The sequence below is a fragment of the Rhipicephalus microplus genome, chromosome 2 (assembly GCF_043290135.1).
Source record: "Rhipicephalus microplus isolate Deutch F79 chromosome 2, USDA_Rmic, whole genome shotgun sequence".
NCBI lineage: Eukaryota > Metazoa > Arthropoda > Arachnida > Ixodida > Ixodidae > Rhipicephalus > Rhipicephalus microplus.
In genome coordinates this window covers 245,682,363-245,695,866 of record NC_134701.1, presented here as the reverse complement: position 1 = coordinate 245,695,866, position 13,504 = coordinate 245,682,363, and the positions used below count along the sequence as shown (strand labels likewise).

General features: G+C 48.8%; 2 protein-coding genes across 3 annotated transcripts in view; both read left to right on the top strand.

Annotated features, from left to right (window-relative positions):
* The window catches only part of LOC119170194 (gamma-aminobutyric acid receptor subunit alpha-6), a 91,526-nt gene extending 78,399 nt beyond the window's left edge, over nt 1-13,127 (top strand). For both annotated transcript variants that reach the window (XM_037421276.2, XM_075878415.1), the window contains 3 exons: nt 1,625-1,777; nt 3,599-3,831; nt 9,776-13,127. In XM_037421276.2, the coding sequence (XP_037277173.2) occupies nt 1,625-1,777; nt 3,599-3,831; nt 9,776-10,234 (845 nt within the window). In that variant the 3' untranslated portion in view covers nt 10,235-13,127. The remainder of the gene's footprint in view (nt 1-1,624; nt 1,778-3,598; nt 3,832-9,775) is intronic.
* The window catches only part of LOC119169316 (gamma-aminobutyric acid receptor subunit alpha-2), a 99,564-nt gene continuing 97,931 nt past the window's right edge, over nt 11,872-13,504 (top strand). Inside the window, exon 1 of the mRNA XM_075878421.1 lies at nt 11,872-12,003. The gene's annotated coding sequence lies outside the window, so the exon portion shown is untranslated. The remainder of the gene's footprint in view (nt 12,004-13,504) is intronic.

Genomic DNA, 13,504 nt, shown 5'->3' with positions numbered 1-13,504 from the left:
CAGACAGACAGATAGATAGATAGATAGATAGATAGATAGATAGATAGATAGATAGATAGATAGATAGATAGATAGATAGATAGATAGATAGATAGATAGATAGATAGATAGATAGATAGACAGATAGATAGATAGACAGATAGATAGATAGATAGGAGCATTTGACATATAAAAATAAAACGTAATTCTAAAATCAAGCTTTATATTTATCACGTGTTCCATGAGTCCCTCTGAGGCCTATTTTCCTAAATGCAAGCCTGGTAATATATTTCATTCCATGGTTTACTTCTAAACCAGGTCTAATTATGAAGCAGTTCATACTCGAGAGTAATTTTCAGAAACAGCACTTGTTAATTAGCCAAGATGCATTAGCCATGGCGACCAAGGTATATTGAAGAGTTTTTCCCGATAGCGATTAATCAGGAATTCGTTCTCAGCATTGGCGGAAAGTGACACCGTTTCGACACAGCACAGAAATATAGTATATCAGACAAACACAACTATCGGTAGAATCAAATCTGAAACGCCGTTGCCTTAGAAATAGCCAATCACCACATTTGTGAAAGAACGAAACGATTCCCCATGGGTGACAACACAGAGGCGTCCAACAGGAGAAAAAAGTTGATAGGCTGTATATTTACAGTGTGGTATCTTCTTTTTTTTGTATTTCTCAGCCAATTGAATCACTGTGCTCATAATGGAAGAAGACAATTTTTATACTATAACAGGGGGATATACAAGGTTGATTGACATTGCCGAACAGCAACGTCAACATTAACTATCATAAAACCAACAACACTAGCAGACTTTAGTCAGGGATGACAGTATTTGCGTAAATACGGAAGTTGAGCCTGGTCGGATACCGGAAATGCCTTGTTACCTGCAGGAAGTAGACGAATGTAACAACTACCGGCATGTGTGCTTGTATAGCAATGCCGTGTTTTGGGGAGCGAAGCTCTAAAGCTTGGTGTAAAACATCAGAAGTCCGCGAAGATACTTCAGCGCCGTTTCTTTGAGCCCTACGCATCGTCAGTCTGCGCAGCCGCCGCACCGAGTTTGCCCGCAACGCGAGACGAGTACGAGCGACAAAAGGCCCACGCTCCTATACTGGCGGAGCTAGCCTCAACCAGCTATGCCCATTAGGTCCTGCGCTGGAGTTCAGTCATTCTTGCGTATCCTGTGACCAGTTGTAGTTCGACTCTACCTCGTAGACTACGCCAAATAAAAACCTATTGCATCACCCAAGAAGGCTGCGTTTAAGGCCCTAAGGCCAACCAGCTTCACTGCATCATAAGCTTATCACGGCTCGTGTATGCCGCTTCCCTTTTTTTAGAGGCAAAGCTCCGTGGGTCGTATGTCCTACGTCGTCGTAGTCGTCGTAGTAGCCAGTTGCATTGCATTGCATGTCAATAAATACGGTGTCACAGCATATTCCCGGAGTGAATGATCATGAGTCCGTCAGTCCATCCGTGCGCCCGTGCGTAATGGTCAAGCGCCCGTCAGTCCATCCGTGCGTCCGTGCGTCCGTCTGTGCGTCCGTGCGTCCGTACGTTCGTCTGTGCTTCACCCCATTCGTCATCATTCACTTCGTGGATATGCTGTGATTTTTTTTGTTTCTTTGCAGAAGTACGTTCTTCACTCATGACCCGCTTCATCTTAAGCCGTCGACGGGGCTACTTCATCCTTCAAATCTACGCCCCATGCTCTATGATTGTCGGAGCCTCCTGGGTGGCGTTTTGGATCAACCGCAGCGACGCCGCTGGCCGCGTCGCTGTAGGTCTGTCACCTTGGAACATTCTGCATTTGCTTCTTTGTCAGAGTACTTAATGGAAAGTGCTTCCATCTCATCCGGTTGTTCATTTTTTCTGCCGGAGTTCTCGTCACATTTTCAGACCCATTTTTTTACCTGAGATCGGACAAATCAGGCTTCGCTGAAACGTGCTATTTAAAATCAGGTTTCACTGAAATGTGCACCGGTAGGGCAAAATTAAAAAGTAAATACTATTCCTCTCGCTCTGAGACCACATGCACAGTATACATTTCTAAATGCGAAGCATCCCTTGCTCGGGTTCCGCGGCGTCAGTGGTGTCCGCACTCACACTACGCATGCGCAACTCTCCTCCTTCCCTTTCTCCAATAGTCGCACGTTAAGAATAGAAGTGGAGAGAGTTTGCGTTCCATTTGCACTCATTTCCCCCTCTCTCGCCTCTAGGCATCCCTCCTAGTGACGTTAGAGCCCCCATTGAGCATGCGCGTTCCCTTTTCTCTCTCTCCTACGCTCCTCCCCTCTCCTCTAAGCATTCCTTGTTCCGCCGCGGTGGTCTAGTGCCTAAAGTACTCGGCTGCTGACCCACAGGTCGTGGGATCGAATCCCGGTAGCGGCGGCTGCATTTTCGATGGAAACGAAAATGCTGTAGACTCATGTGCGCAGATTTAGGTGCACGTTAAAGAACCCCAGGTGGTCGAAATTTCTGTAGTCCTTTACTAAAGCGTTGCTCATAATCATATGGTGATTTTGGGACTTTAAATTCCACATATCAATCAATCAATGAAAGCGTTCCTTTCTGTGGCGCTTACACCGCCATTGCGCATGCGCGTTCACTCCCCCTCTTTCGCCTCGCAACGCCGACGTTAACTAGTTTCTTGATTGGAAAAACAGACTGCTCGCGCTGGACAACGGCTCACAGGCCACCCCGTATATGTAGGCACTAAATCTTGACCTCCAAAGTAAGGCCGGTGAGAAATTTTTGCTGTGTGTTGTTGAACAATGAAAATTCTCTCAGCGTGCGCGTTGGTTAAAAGCGGACTGTGAGTCTCTGTGTCCAATCTGAGCCTTCTGTTTCTCACTGCATATTAACAGCGATTGACATGTTCCAGTAGAAAACACAGGTCTATCGCAGCGTTTTTTGTGCCTCCCCAGGTTTCTCTCCTGCGCAACGTCGCGATGAGCGCCAGCGTCAACGTCGCCGCTAGGGTAGCGCCCGTTGCTTGGCATCTACACAGGGTCGCCTTTAGCGGGAGATGGCGTATTTTTTAAGTGACAAACGACGCTGGACTCGGACGGGAGCACGAAGTAAATTGTATCTTACGCTGATGGTATTGCAGCTTTTAGCGCAGCCGAATCTGAATAGATTGTCATAATGTTCAAAGAGGAAGAAAAAGTCTTGTCATCCGCTGGGAGCCTATAGAGAAATTGTCGATGCGCCATATTAAGTATGTGCGCCAATCTAACGTCACTTCCTAGTGGGCTTCGCTAGAGCAAGAGAAAGTGCATCGCACTTAGCACAAATAAAATGTAGGACAGCTACAACGGAATAGCAAGTGGAAACATGGATATTTGCTGAGACAAATACTAGCGATGTTGTGAAAGCCGTACTTGAGGCGATGTGTTCAATGCTACTTGGTTATACGTACAGTCTATGCGAAAGTCTGTCTGTCGTATTAACGCAGCTACTGCTTTTGTAAGTCATCGCCTATCGGCCTTTTCGTTGAGATGAAAGTGTTATGAAACTTATGGAAAGCTGTAAGTAAATCACCGAAAGCTGTAGTAACCCTTTCGTTGCGTGAATGTAATTCCGCCTTGACGGGCTCGGCGCAGGCGCCACCACCGTACTGACACTGGTGACGATGGGCTTCGGGGGCCGTGCGTCGCTCCCCAAGGTGGACTACGCGACGGCGCTCGACTGGTTCGTCATCATGTGCTTCACCTTCGTGTTCACAGCACTCGTCGAGTACGCGTGCGTCAACTACATCGAGCGCTTTCTCATCAACCGCGAACGCAAGCGGCTGGAAGCGCTCGCTCAAAAGGAGGAACGCCGAGAGCTTGCCAAGGTAACGAATGAACGCTCTTTTAGATGCGAGCCACTTTATGGCGGAGTACAATCCGGTGTGCGGCATGACCCCCTTTACTTCGCATGCGCAGCAGCTGGCTCATACCCCGTTTTATACATCGAGTGCAATGCTGTGGAACCTATGCAAGGATATCTGTCAGCAATGGGGAGTTTTAGAATACCGTTTGCAGGTGCTGCGGGTGTTGCGGGCGTCGCGGGCGTAGCGCCATGTGAGCTTTATCCTTGTATTTTCAGAAACGCTCCTTGACGTGATCTTGACTTGCCACCGACTCCAATGCAGCACAAACTTTCGAACGCTCTTTCTTTAGGTTAGCCTTGCCAAGGCAGCACAAACGCACAGACGAGTTTCGAACGCGCTGCATTGAAGGCAGTTTCAAGTCAAGTTCAAGTCAAGTAGCGTTTCTGAATACGGGGGTTAGAATAGCGTTTGCCCTGCTGCAAACCGCAACGCACGATCGCAGCGACACCGTAGTCTCGAAACCAGCGTTTGCAGGCCACATGCGGGCCGTGATTGCCCCACGCTATTTCGGATTTTCTGCGCGCGGGCCATGAGCGCGAACGCAAACTATAGCGTTACGACGCATGCGCAGTGGCAGCGACCGCTCCTGAAGGGCTCGTGGTGCGCTATATTCTAAAACTCCCTAATATGTGTGACCACGTGGGTCTCGCACTCGGCTCTTATTGCTGTAAACGCTCGTGCGAGACGAGCACGAACGCGCACGAATAGCGTCGCGAAAGGCTACAAATAGAACATCAAGAAATAAAAAGAAGCAGACGCTAAGTAATCCAGAACAGCTTACACGCAGCCGTATAACGGGGCGTCTTTATTTCCGACGCACAAAATATCCTTATTTATTTCTAAGCCCAGGGAGGGAAAGAAATGTCTCATATGGAAAAATCATCGTGCTATTTCTGAGTCCCAACGCATTCATTGCAAGAAGTCTCCCTAGACTTCACAAAGAACCCCAGGTGGTCGGAATCACCGGAGCCCTCCACTACGGCGTCGCTCGTAATCATATGATGGTTTCGAGACGTTCAACCCCACATATCAATCAATCAAATCAATCGCTAGCCTTCAAAGCGTTGCATTTGATGTATGAAACGGAGTACAAGCCCCACCAGAGCACGTTCACACGCTATAGCGCATTCCGGCCGGTACCAGAGAGAGAGGTTGCGGAAAAGAAAACTTTCTTTTGCAATGAAGGGAAAGCTACGGGGGTGGAGCTACTGCTTCTGTACTCCTCCGCGAAGTAGTCCGGTTCGGCTCGCGATTCAAACGGCAGCCGTGTTCAGGTAATCTCACTGTGCGCGATTCGATGCGGCTGCTTGCACAGCTATTTGGGAGTGAAATTGGGCACAAGCCCCTTCGGTGAGCCGTTAGAATAGCTGGAGCGCGACGAGCACTTACCTAAAGACGGAGGCGCCATTTTGACTATGAGGTGCACGTGAAACGTGCGATGTTTTCAGACGCGCAAAAACGCGAGGCGACTCTTCAGAAAGCAACAACAGATATGAATGTCTCCTCGGTGCGTGCAGCGTCTCTTTACAAACACCATCTAGTAGAAAATAATAATGTTATTTTCTATTATTTTGAAGTGAAAAACATGGGTGCATTTGTGGCACTATATTCTACAGCGGTGGCACACGCCCAGTTTGGCTCCGTAGCCTCCCCTTCATTGCCGCAGCAAGTTGTCCCCGAGTATTCACCTTTTCATAAACGCTTCCCTGGGCTTCCCTGGGCCGCCATAGCCCTCCTTGGGCTGTGCAAATTGGCGCGTCCCCTCGAAAATGCACTGGCAACGCTGCGCCATTAGCCTTTGTGCTCCCGCGCACAGCCTACCATGGCGGTGTTTTTTCCTTCCTGTGAAAAGGTGTATACAGCCTTATATTCCCTTTCACACCGTGAACAGGTGCAATGCTGCGGAAGCAATGCAAGAAGTTCGGTCAACAAAATGTACCTCTCCGCGCGTATCATAGCCGGTTTTCGTCGTTGTAAACACTCTCACAAGCCGACCAGGTGCTTCCACGTGACGCGTCACCGCGGCCTGCAAAACAAAACAGCAAAGAACAAAAACAACAACACGCTAAGCGATCTGTGCCGTATCCATGTAACGGGGCTTGTTTATCTGCAAGGTACAAAACATGCAAATTTAATACTCGGCCTGAAACGACAAGAAAAACATAGTTTGGGTCGCAAAGACATGTTAGTATTTCTTTACGCGAATGATTCTAGGCAACGTTCTGGTGTCGAGGTAACCGACCGGGGGGTCAGAGCCGCTAGCACGTATTCTGCGCACAACGTATAAGCAGTTGCATAAGCTCACGTGCTCGCCATAATGACCCATCGGCTATATTGCGCGGCGCTTTGCCATTGGCGTGACGTGAATAATACGCCACCAATGACCACCTACCGATCAGGAAAAAAAATGAAGGCAACTAGGTTGTGCCTTCCACATTTGCATGGCGCGCTTGAAGCTCCCAGCTCACGTTGTATTTATCGCGGCTATTACGGGCTTAGCTTAGATAGAAGGACACTAATTAGCAGTGGATATAAACGAAGTGCGCTGAAAAGCCCGCTTCTTAAGCCTGGTTAAAGGATTATCGCGTGGTGCGTTTCCCGAAGCTATTCTTTCGAAGAGTGCATTTGACTTGAGGCACAGTGAATGTATGTATGGCCTCAGACTTGCCTCCATCTATGAAAAAGGAGGAGCAGAAAATGCTCTTGACTAGTTCCTCATTGCACATTCGTAGGCACAGCCTTCCCTCCGTCTATGAAAAAGGAGGAGCGCTGCGCCTCATACCGGACCTCTCTTTGTCTCAAGCCTCTTTGTTACAAGCTGCCACTCTAGCGTCGCCAGCGTGAAGTCGGCGACGGGAATGACAGCAGGTTGGTTCGTTCCGTACGCAAGCAGAGACAGTGAAGAGATCAGAGACGTGAGAAAACAAAATAAACTTTACTCTAGTGATATTGCAGCACACGGGATCTAATACAACACTTCCATACAACTAACAAAATACATCAACACTTGATACAACTAAAAAATACATATAAAACAATAAATCAGCTTACGCGAGAGAGCTATTACAAACTACACAAACTAACACCAATAGACTACGGGGGAGAAAGTTCGAAGATATAAACAGGTGAAGGCATACGTGTGATGACCGGCCGCGTTGCGTCCCCGACGATCGGATGCGAGAAGTCGAAGAGAGTTCTGGCACGACTGCGATGTCGGCGGTGTTGCAACGCTGGTGGCTCCGGGAGGCTACTGCTTGCAGGTGACTTCGAGCAGGTTGAGCTAACTCGAGGCGAAGTCCCTATGTCTACGTTGCGGACGTTAATATCGCGTCACAACTAGACGAACGGCTAAGTTTAGGTGGCCAGCCGATACAGAGCCACACTAAAAACTTCTAGAAGAGATGCTTGTTGATCTGTTTCTACACCATGTTGGTCAGCGACTAGTCTGCCTAGCAGGGCAAAATCCTGCGCTTAAATCCCCCTCGTGTCTCCTCGCTCTCTTCCTTGGGGACAAGAGACCTCTACATGGGTCCAATCATGCGCGTTTAATTGATGGAAACTCCGCCCCAAAAATATTTTGACCCCACCCCTTTTTAATTGGGAGAGGGCCCTTAACTAGCGAGAGTGACAACCTGTAGGGTTGTTGTCATACGGCTTGGCCACCAGAGCGTTTCCCACGCTTTTCCCCGTGAGAACGGTCAACCGTTTGGCTCTCAGCCGGTGCGTCTCGTAGTCTAATCCTTGTTCGGGGTATACCGCGGCCTTCTACGACCTTGCAGACGCCGCCGCAGTTACAAAAGGATCAACCGTCGGCGGCGACGTTCTAAGAAGAGCACCCCATTCTGCACTTCTCGGCTCCCTTTCATGCGCTCGCCGTTCTCACGGTCAGTGGGGGAGTACGGCACCCGTCAATTGCCGTGACGCGGTGTCGCCAAAAATGGCCGTCCGTGACACTCTTGAACTATGCAATTCGTGTTTTAATAGCTGATCTTCGTGGATAGCTTCCGAATATCTTCCGATATTTTGCAGGTCGTAGTAATTAGGTTGACTAGTTACTCCCCAGGCCGGAGTAAGCAGTGAGCCTTATAGGCCGACTGGCAGACCACTCTTACGACTCGCCTCAGCAATACTCGCAAACGCGCTGGGTTTCACGAATGAAGGGAGCAATAGTGAAGAAAATAACACACTGCGTTCCAACCTAAGCGTTAATTTTAGGTAGGGTCGTGAAACCCCTGTCCCCACAATTTAAGCTTCTGGACGTCTTCCTTGTTCCGGTTTTCCTAATAGAAATACTGCTATAGGAAGAACATTGACCGCATGCCTCTGGCCATGGAGTTTCCTTATATTAACAAGAGAGAACTCCGGTGCTGCGATCGTTCAGTGACCATACGACCATGCATGGGAATGGTGCGTAGTACACGTATTTGCCTAGTCTTCGTGCTTGCGGCTTCAAACGCGCTTGTGGCTTTGTTTATTGCTGTGTTTTGGTTCTTGTATAAAATAACTGAACAGACCGTTGTGAACTTCGTGACCTGATATGAATAGCTGAGACTAAAAGGTTGTGAAGTGCAACTGCTGAACATTTGCCGAATGTAGTCTTTTGACAAAATGGCTCCAGGCCACGCGTAGCCAGACGTAGCCGAAAGAGTAAAGATTAGACAAATTTGTGAACTACACATCATTCCCATTCTGGCTGTAGTGTCGTGCGACACTATAGCGCCAGAATTCCCTCAAGTGTATTTATAGGAAGCTCTATGCGTCTGGCCATGTTCTTATGTGATTCTTAAAGAGAAAATAAGAGAAACGTCAGTCCCGTAACTGTCTGCATCAGAGTTTGACACCTTAACAGTAGCTCACGAGGTATGGGGGTAAGGAGAGATTAAAAAGATAGGATTAAGAGTAGATAGAGGAAGGAGAGATCGAGGCGCAGGGACAGCGAACGGCAGAAAACGACGGAAGTAGAGAGGAAATAGGAAAGATGGACATGGTCGCAGGCGTCCGAGAACGGGGCACCACTCAGTGAGAGCTCTTGTCGGCGGCAGGAGATGGCGTAGGGCGAGCCAGTCGGCCAGAGCTGCGCTGTCGGCGGAGATCGCTGGGGCACAACCGGTCGGCACGAAATTCAGAGAGGGAGTCCTGGCCATGTTTTCTTCATTTCTTTTAGTTACTCTATAGCTTTGCTCAAACATTACGCATTGTCCACACCATTGATGCGCACACAGATAAATAACTTATTTATAATAAGGCTTCTAGATTCCTCACTGCTATTGTGCATCTGCGCGCGCATATGTTTTCATTTGCTTTCATGTGCTTTGTTGTCCCCACTGCACTCGCCCACCACTTTATCACCACTATTCCACCATACAAAGAACGGCAAGCTGCGGCAGTCAAATCTCTCAAACGCCGCTGGTGTAGGTTCTACTTATACATATAATGGATGCACGAAAGCCACAATGGTTCACTATAAACCTTATCTTCCCCTCAGCTTCAAACACTACACGGCATACTAAGTTGTGCACGTGACATGTATAGCCGTACCGTTCTTGAGGTAATGGAGCCCTGCGCAGAAAATGTCCCCATCATAAAGAACCAATTCCTGTTCTGAACGCAGTCCTGGTTCTGAAGCTGTTTCCGCAGGTTGTCATTGTCTCTCCTGCATGGGTGTTTTGTCCCTAAGGCACACTTTAAAAACAAATAAACTAAAGTTTACAGCCGTCGGAACGTTGACACTTCCATCACGTTAGATGGAAACGACACACTCTGGCCCTGATTCATACATTTCATCCTTTCATTTTTTATCTCTCTTTCCTTTTTTATTGTTGTCTCCTGCATTCCCAGCCCAGCTATGGATTTCTCCCGCCGTTTCACTTACACCTCTTTTCCACTCTCTCTTCGCCCTTGCCAGGAGCTCACGGAGCCCGGCCATGAGGAAACGGTGCTGGACGACGGGACGTCCGGCTCGGAAAACGTGCGGCTCCGGCTCGAGAACGCCGACGAGGATACGGTGGCGGCAGTGCTAGCGGATGCCGCGGAAGACGCCTCCTCGCGGCAAGGTCGACTTCGTGCCGGCGTCCCCACGCTGGGCCTGGCGCGATTCGGCTTCCGCTGGTGGGGCCCGAAGCAGCGGCTGGGCGACAGCCACCCCGACACGGCGTACGCACGGTGCAGTCGCGGTGGCGTCGCCGGTACTCCAGCGTCCTCGAGGGAGCAGCGCCTCACTCCGAGCGAAGTTGCCGGAGAAATGGACGCCTGGGCGCGAATCATCTTTCCCGTCACGTTCACCGCGCTCAAAGTCATGTACTGGACGCTGTTCCTCTACTTTGTGGACGACGAAATCCCCGAAGACCCGCCTCCGCAAAACTGAATCTTGCTCCCTGTGTCTCACGCGTGTTTGCTTTCTGTGTAAACACACTACGCCCGTCGTACTACGCCCTTCTTAAGGCATCTTCTCTTTCCCGCTAAACGTTCAAGTTCTTACGAAGACACTGTGCGGGGGCCCCGTTTCTTTTCCGAAGTGGAGCTTTTCACCGCTGACAGCTGACTCCTGGGTGTGCGCGTTCCCGCGTGAGTCGGCGGGCTTTTCTTTGCCCCGTGGTGTTAGACTGTGCGCTAAGCAGCGAAGCTACGCACGTGCGACGTCGCACGTGCCGGGAGTTCGTGATCATATGATGAACAGTGTTCCCCTGAGGAACTCTCAGACTATTAGTGGCCCTGTTTGGGAGACAACATACCGCTGGAAGAGGAAGATAATTGTAGAAAGAAAGAGTTCAGCGCCGTTTCGACGCTGCCATGCAAGTCACTGCCGCAATACTCAGAAACTGGCTATTTCATTTTGTTTTATATTGTTTTGTTTAGGTTTTTGTCGTGTTAACCGCATCGCTTTTCGCAGCTTGACTTTACCATCGAAGATGATGTCACGCTATCCTGGAAGAAAACAACGCCATATAGACCTATGGCGAGAATTCCGTTGCCACAAACAGTGATCTATTTTACCTCGCTAGCTACACAAGGAGCACAGGCGGACGTATTTTCAGCGTTAGGTAAATCGGTGCTGATCAGAGCCGTGTAACGCTGAGCGATTAGTGCGTGTGCATTAGGTCGCTGCTCGTGGTTAGCGAGTGAAGTGGTTAAGCGACGGCACATGCGTCAATCATGATAGAAGCGCCGTAATCACAGCGTGATGCGTGTGCCCACACACCGTAAGACGCAACGTCGAAAATACGTCGAAATTTTTTTACACGTGGTTCCCACTAACAAATATTCAGCGCACGTAAGAAGGTGAAATCGTTGCTGATGCTCCAAGAATAAGGACTGTAGTACTAGAGGCCGCCAACAAAATGCAACATGGCCCGCTATGCCGCATTGAATACGTTTTCACTTTCACCATTTTTAGCACGTACATCAAAAATTCTAACGTTATCCTTCATTTTGAGTGAGCGTGCCCCTCGTGTAAATATATACACACCTTGTACGCACTATGGCGTTCAGTATGAGCTAAACCATGCGGGTGCTTGGCTGTGCGCTCTTCAATGCCGTACAGGGGCGCTGATCGGGGCATATTTTCGAGTTATTGTGGGAAAGTTTGGTCTTTTCTACAAAGGCGAATGGCCCCTGCTTGCTTGTTTTCATTCTCAAAGTTATCTTTTCTTTTCGAAGTCGACATCGCGATATCGTAAAATGATGGTGAACGGAAAAGCAAATGTGGGCGATGCGCACTCTCTCTCCGATGATAACACGCAAACATGTCACGATCAGCGCCACTGTACAACCTTAAATTGCGCTTGGACAGAAGCTTTTACGTTGTAGTTCATACTGAGCATGATAGTACTCTCGAATTAAGGCTATCTTCAGTGCCGCTATCAGTACTGCGTATCAACGTTTTGTGGCACTAGGGTAGAAGGAATAGCCGTGTCTTGGCAGACAAGGCGTATTTCCACACTGCCTCGAAGCTGGGCTAATGTTGCCTTCGCGTGAAAAAAAAAAATGTGCGACGGGAGCGCTCGGGTGTTCACGAAACTGCACTTTTGATTCGCAGACACCGGCAGAATCTTCCGCTTCGGTTCCGACTTATAATTTTAATAGACTGCAGGGCAAAACAGGACGCTGTCAAGTCGCTCACCAGTCATGGAAACCGTGAGTAATGTTTAAAATCTTGTACTCACTCGGGTGGTGTTGTGCCGAGAAAGTACTTTGTGCGCTTATTTTATTGTTGTTGAAGAGGTGGACTGTGCCGTGTACTCTCATTGCGGCCGTCGCTCTTAATCTCTAAACAAGGGGTCTCAAAGTCACCTCACCCAGCAGGCTACAGTCACGCAATTTAGTCTCGTACGGGCCAGGACAGTGAAGAAGATAAAAGCGGGAGGAGGGGGGGGGGGCGAAGGTGTACAAATTGTCAGCAAACGCTGTCATATCCAAGAAAATGTTTTCCATATATCGTCACTTATGAGGAAAATTCAGTACCAGAATTCCAACAGCACATCAATACCAATCGCCAAATTGACTAAATCTGTACGCCGATTTTAAAATACAGTCTTTGTTCAGCTGTCTATTCTTCAACAAATCGCGTACACTTGAGTTCCTAACAAAAACAATGCTTTACACTGGTCATGTCTGTGTAGCTCAGAAGCCTACTTGTGAGGAAAACAGATAAAAATGCGGGGTAAAAACAAACATGTGCGGGTCACTGGCCGCTTGCGGGATGCGTGGTGGAAATCGCTGTTCTAAACAGTCGATCACATCTTCGAGTGAAAAATTTGTAAGCACAAATAAAGCGAGATTGCGTGGAAGCAAGCCTTCAGCACTTGCAACTTCATTTTCCTTCGATTGAGATTCTTTCTTAAAACAGCCCAACGCAAGACTACGCGAGGCTGAATTTTATGCTCGTGTAATAATGTCTTAACGGCAAATTGTGTCTAGAATACCGATACAGGAAGCAACGAATCCATTCCAGGCAAAAGCAACAATACAACACTGCAGTACACTCGCCCCGCCGTGGTGGTCTAGTGGCTAAGGTACTCGGCTGCTAACCCGCAGGTCACGGGATCGAATCCCGGCTGCGGCGGCTGCATTTCCGATGGAGGCGGAAATGTTGTAGGCCCGTGCGCTAAGATTTGGGCGCACGTTAAAGAACACCAGGTTGTCAAAATTTCCGGAGCCCTCCACTACGGCGTCTCTCATAATCATATGGTGGTTTTGCGAGGTCAAGCCTCACATATCAATCAATCAATAAACACTGCAACACAGCAAACTTTCCTTTCTTCCGCCGAGTCATCCAAGTGCCCGAATGGCTGTCACGGGGATGCAGTGGCTAGCGTTTCGACTGCAGACCCGAAAGACATGAATATGATCGCCGTCACGGCGGTAGTGATTCGACTGAAGCGAAATGCTAGAAAAGCCCACAGAAGCCTGCGTAGTGTACGATGTCAGTGCTCGTTAAAAAACTTCCGGTGGTTGACATTACTAGGAGCCCTAAGGCATCTCTCGTGGCCCGAGTAGCTTCGGGTCTTTAAATCCTGCAAAATAACGAGTACTAGAATAAAAAAAGGCTCCTTCCCTTCGATACACCGCAAACTGCTCACAGCCGCTGCAGAATGAAGCGTATGCATCTTATAAACACACTGATTCCTGGCATAAA